The 6,592-nt window shown below is 30.3% G+C and overlaps 1 protein-coding gene across 1 annotated transcript; it reads left to right on the forward strand.

Moving 5' to 3' along the window:
- The first annotated feature begins 2,154 nt into the window (after positions 1-2,154).
- Positions 2,155-5,216, forward strand: LOC132752453 (uncharacterized). The gene is made up of 3 exons (XM_060742779.1): positions 2,155-2,608; positions 4,452-4,558; positions 5,001-5,216. Exons 1-3 carry the CDS (start codon positions 2,548-2,550, stop codon positions 5,214-5,216), a joined length of 384 nt encoding a protein of 127 aa, XP_060598762.1. The 5' UTR covers positions 2,155-2,547.
- The last annotated feature ends 1,376 nt before the right edge of the window (positions 5,217-6,592 follow it).

A 6,592-nucleotide genomic window follows, 5' to 3' on the forward strand; every position in this document is an offset into this window, starting at 1 on the left:
TAACTTTGGAAACGGATTTGAAAGACAATTTTGTGTATTGTGAATGCTAGAATACAAACGAAGGTTGATTTAAATGATGCCATATGAAATGTTCATTCTGTTTACAAGCTTCTCATGAAATCTGTAAAAACAGTATCAAATTGCGTAATAGTAAAAATAGTTAAATAATCATCATCATCATATTATTATATTATTATTATTTTGTTGTTGTTGTTGTTGTTTTCTTTAAATAGCATAGCAGCCATTATACCATTATATTGAATGATATTCTATCATGCTAATGTAATGGCTAAAATATCCAAATTGCACCACCCCAAATTATTTTCAAGCTGTTATTATACTATAACATGATATCATTTCATATACAATGACGGCAGCTGAGGTGTGGCAGCTATGTTTTTGTAACTATAGCTATGTGTTCTCTAGTCTTTGTGCCATAAACGAATCAATTTTCAGTTCTTGGCAAATAATCTAGAACTAATAGCTATTTTATCAGACACGAACACAAACGAGGACAAGCTGGGTTTCGTCAATTATGTTTAAGAGAAAAAATATATTTGACTAGACAATATATGATTATGTCGCTAAATATATATTCTTAATGTTTAAAATGAGATAATAATGTTTATAAATTAGAAAATTATTATATTTTTAAACTGAATATAGCACAAAATTTTAAAGAATGCATATTTGATTTCGTTAAAGTGAAATGATGTGATCATAGTTATTACGAAACAGTGATTAAATGCACACCATATTTCACGACGACGGATGAAAAAATTTATTTTATATTTGAGTGAAAATATATAACACATATTTCACGAAAATACGATAAAAAAATATTATTTATTTAATTCATTATAAAAGATAATAATGGTTCGGATTTGCTTGTCTTAGCAATGCAATTTAACAGCGCCAGCAATAATATTATTGGTATTAATTTGCACGCATATTCTGCTACATTTGAGTCACAAACAAGCTTTTATAAACGTTCGTGTACACGTTAATAACTGCAATAAAGATATTGGTGTTGGATTTATTTTCTTATATAGAAAATTTTCTAATATTCCTAGATAGTTTTCAAAGCAAAATTCAACAAAAATTTGCTTTGTATATATCAGATTTTTCAAACAAACAAACAAAATGGCGAAAAAAGTCCCTTAAAATAAATATGAGTTTTGACTCCGCCCACTTTCATATTTATAATTCATATTTATTCTTGAAAAATATGAAATATATTTGACTGATATAGCACATATTTCATGGGTAAAATTAAATGAATTGCTTTAATTTTACTTTTTGCTAATGGTTATTCATTTTCATCCTGTAAATTCATAGTAAGAATTGAATAAAAGTAGGATCTTATTTGGTCTTTTTTAAATTAAAGACTGAACTCTTGGAATGTTATTGGTCATTTTAGAATTAGTATAAAATGATAACCAGAAGTTAAGTAAACGAAATTTCTAATCTAAAGAGTGTATGGGTGGTTTTTGCAGGACTTTTACACATAATAAATGTTATAAAAATAATTAAAAAAAGCATAAAACTTGAAGAGTGTGTTTTGTTACTAGATGCAAAATAGTTTCACGTATATCTGGATTGAATCCCCCTTTTAAAAAGCATTCTGATTTAACGTTCTTGACCTAAATAAGTATCACCGCTGATCTCATTGTTACTGTTGTTCAGGATAATGACAATGGCAGATTATGGCAGATAAATTCTGATAAAAATTTTACCCCATGTATATAATACTAACTGTTTAATGTCTTTGTAATTTGCCTTTGGTTTTCAAGTTTAATAACTATGATTTTTTTAAAAATGTCTTCAAGTGAGTATTTACTATACAATTTCATTTGTTGTTAAGCTACTATATTTCTGTTCTCATTTTAACCACGTGACTACAAAACTCGGAGTAATTGATAAACAAATAATTAAATAAAGAGACAGACAATGTTTTAGACATAATATCTGTATGTTTAAAAGAATTAGCTTGAAAAGATTTTATAAAATAAACATGTCTTTTAATATCTAACGTCGACCCATAATCGTCCACTATGTGCTTCTCTGTCGCAACAGCAAAATCTCCAATACTTCTTTACTGTAAATGACATAATTATTGGAAAAGTCTCCTACTTGTTCAAACGACGAGAAATGTTTAGTTCAAGAAGTTCTCTTGAATTGAATTTGATAACGGGAAATGACTAGTGTCAAAATAAGTACTTGTTATCTGTCATTATATGGGACATTCTGTGGACTAGAACATTCACGTTAAAAGGAATTGTGAAATGTTAATCATAAAGCAACTGACTGTCTTAGAAAATTTTAGAACTTGAAATGATTGATTGTTATTAAAATGTTTATATAGGAATTTAATACTTTTTCGTACCAATTACAGAAAGAAATGAAAACACATAAATTGATTGTTACATAGGTGATAATTATCTTTTTATATGATACATTATTGACTGAAAAAAATGCAAATGTGTTCCGATAAATGTAAATTTGATTTTGAAGAGTAATAAAAGGAAATAATTTTCGCTTCAAAAAATGACAACTGGATTAAAAAAAATTCTGATATTGACCGGTTATCTGGAAACCATTTTCTTTTGTAAGTTTGTTATTTTTATTTCATTTCAATCAAACAAACTAAAACAGAGGAAAATTTACTAACTACGAGAGCGAATCAAAAAGTTCGTGGAATTTAGTCATAAAATTAAACGCATTGTTTCAGCTTCATGACTTTTTGATATGACAATAAAATATACAGTGAACAAACTTGCCAAATATTAGCAATATACAATAAAAACTGTTGACATGGCAACAAATAAACAAATCCCGGTACGGAAACCCCGGAGCACGCCAACGTTATTTACTCATAGATCGTAACGTCATTTTACTGACGTCAAGTATCTAAAATCACGTCTCTGTGAAAATATCCTCACAACTTTTCAAAGTACAATCCATTTGTAGTGATACATTTCCGATGTCGGTCTACCCAACGACTGTATATGTTCCTATACCATGCCTTGTCGTAGTTGCTGATAATACGGTTAACGGCTGTCCGAAGTTCTGGTAAATCGCCGAATCTGTATCCGCGCAACTGCATCTTCACCTGAGATATAAATAACATTATAAATTTATTTATTTACCTTTAGATATGTTGTTTAATTTTACTGACATGAAGTCCATAAGATTCCATTTTGGCTCATTATTTAAATAATTCAACAACAATCATAACAAAAACTTACTCCAGTATCGTGTGATATTAAATTTTACCACACACCCGTTCCGGCACGGCCATGCATATATTTTGACGTGATATCATTAGCGTTATACAAACATAGTGTAAAGACGCGCTAAATGTAAGCGCTATACTCTAGACGCGTCAATGAAAAATGACTCTTATTTCACTTTAAACGGTCTTTATTTTGGGTATGTGATAAAAAGAATATTAAATTCGTTTAAGTTCATTACTGAATTTATTGCACTCGTTGAATAAAATAATATTATGCTCGCCATGGGCTCGCATAATATAGTTTTATTCAACTCGTGCAATAAATTCAGTACTGAACTTACTCTCATTCAATAGTCTCTATATTGTAAATTTCATATCACGAGGCGCATATTAGAAAAGACTAACACGCGTGAAGCTTTAAGAGTCAACCAATAAATGTATATTTTTAAGAGAAATATTACCTGCATACCTAGCTTTTCATGTAAAATTGAATGTACAACTCCGTACGAAACTCCAACATGGTATTAGATCTCTTGGATGGAGCGGCGGCGATCATCTTCAATAAAACGCCTCACTGACGTCACCAAAGTCAACGGGATAAAGGACGGTCTATCACTCCGGTTGTCATCCTCTATGCTCTCGCGGCCACTCTTAAACAGCAGATTTCTGCATAGGAGGTTTTGTTCCTGCTCTTCTCAGCTCCTCAATCATTTCGGCTGCTGAATATCTGCGTAAGACACAAAAATTAAGGGTAACTTTTTTTTTCGCTAACGTGTGAAACGTTATTATCGGAAATGACGTCAAAAACTACATTGTTGATAAGAAATGACGTCGCTTGAACGAACGTTAAAATTTCCCGGAATTTGAACCACTAGTAATGGACATTTTACAATTTGTTTGACAGGTTAACTGATTTTATTTCCTGTGCTCCGGGGTAAAGAAACTCATGTCATGTAAAATTTTATAAAATGCTTATTTTTTTGAAATATTTCACTGAAGATACCAAAACCAATTCAAAATGTATTTATATATAAGCATCTTAAGTTTCGTGAAGATCGGACGTCAAATAAAGAAATTATAAAAAAAAATTCCACGATTCAACCTCGTACATTGTTAAGATAACAATATAAGATAATGACTGATTCATAATTTTGTCCCTGAAAGAGTCTATTACACAGTTAAATCGCATGGGATAAAATACATATATACATTGTAGGCAACGCATTGAAATGTTGGAAATGCATCGCCCATGACTGCGATTTAGACCTTGAAGGTAATTACAAGGCGTCAAAGGTCAAATGTCACGATGGTCAAATGTGTATGGTGAGATATGTTATGATTATTTTGTACATAAATACTGGGAATTTCGTATGTACTAATTTTTCTATATAATCATATTAGTTGAATTAGGAGTTTTCGACATAGATCATTCTAAAATTGTGTAACACAATAATCAGCAACTAATCTGTTGTTACTCTGTTTAAAAGTACATATTTATTTATAAATAACTTGAATATGACAACAACTAGAAATTAATTAAAAGGGAACGTTGACCTAGTTGTAAAGGTCTCTGCCTCATAATCCAGTCATCGTGGGTCTTAGCCTTATTTGGGTCACGACTCTGTTCCATCATATAGTACCAGTGCTGGTTTGGTCTAGCTAGCGACAGTTGTTTAAATGAAGTGCAAGCTTTTACCACAACTAAAAGCAATCGATTTCGAACTAAATTAGTTAATCAACAATAAGTATTTTCTTTACATTTCAGAAAGTTCGGTACAGAATGTTTGACAATGTGACACACTATGATTCTGTGATACGAACGTGTACTGACACGACCTGCGACACATCCTCTATGGAAGATTTTATCTCGTGTATATCAAACCCTGCAAAATACATGATTGGAGGTTGCACGTTGCGATCTTGTTGTGATGACAAAGATTTGTGTAATTCTAGTAGAACAATCTTTCCTTTGGCATATTAGCGAATTCTAGCATTGTGTATCACATTTATCCTGTTTAACAATTATACCATAAACGATGTCCAGACGTAGACTGAGTCACACTTTTGTATGTCACTTTGGGGAATGCATTATTTTGTCTTGGGTACTACTTATATCAGATTTATTGTTTAAATGCTTTAAAAGTAGCATAACGTTAGTAATGCTTGTGAAGGCAAATATTATTCTTAATATCAGCATTTGTACGATTGCTTGGGATGCATTCACATAAACAAAATATTCCCTGTGTTGCTTTGAAGCTTCTCAGAATAAGTACATTTTGTATACCTATTTTTAATGGGTTGTAAAAACATGATGCACTGATGATTTTAATTAAGATAATTGCTGAATTAAGTAAACGACTTTTACTTTTCTGTTATTTTTTTATTTCGATCAATGATTCAAATACTTTTAGTATTAAGAATTAAATATCCTTTCACCTATTTCTAGTGGGCTAAGTGATGTTGCATTTAGTTATGATTAAAAGAGTTATGATTAAAACAAATTAGTGAACAATATTAGAAGGTCACCATCCTACTATCTGCCACTTAAAGAGATTTTTGTGAGTATTACACAAGTTTTATTATAACCTTTATACATGATAAATGTGAAAATAAAAATGTACAACGAGACAATGAGACATGGGAGAAAAAAGATAATAAAATAAAAGACAATATTCAGATATTTCTTACAAACATATCCGGCTTTTACATATGACATACACATTTATAGCAAACCATCAATCATCTCTAGTAGAATGAAAATGTTCTTATTCACCTTGTGCAAGATGATGATGTGTGCGTGCGTGCACGCTTTTGTATGTGTTACCTATGTTTATAATGATTTTCTTCATTAAAATAATAGAATATCTTGAATGATGTTAAAGGAACATTGCACTGAGTCATTAGTAAAGGTGAGTTATGACTGTATAAATCGAGTTACAGAATATTATAACATCGTTATACGGTCTGTTTCTTTTTTGTTGTTGTTGTTTTCTTTTTGCAAAATTGAAAATGAATTTCGCTAAATCTCGAACTAAAATTAGTGACAATGCTATAAGAAATCTCAAATGTTGTCTTTTACGTGCGGACCAAAAGCAATATGTATTTTTATTGACTTATCAGATCATTTCTGAGTATTCTCAAATCTAAAAACTAAAACTACGTAAGTCTTTTATTAATAATTGAGCTATTGAAATTAATATTAACTTTTCAGCCAGGAATGGACATTTTGATATTTATTATTTTACAGTTAAAAAGAATTCAACTTTTCATTCATTTTGACCTCTACAAAAAGTTGTTTTTCTTTTTTTGTAAAATCAAATGACTTGAAAAAAAGGAAAATAAAACTTGAAAACGAGA

The sequence above is a fragment of the Ruditapes philippinarum genome, unplaced genomic scaffold (genome assembly GCF_026571515.1).
Source record: "Ruditapes philippinarum isolate M1 unplaced genomic scaffold, ASM2657151v2 ctg20923_1_1_1_1, whole genome shotgun sequence".
NCBI classification, from domain to species: domain Eukaryota; kingdom Metazoa; phylum Mollusca; class Bivalvia; order Venerida; family Veneridae; genus Ruditapes; species Ruditapes philippinarum.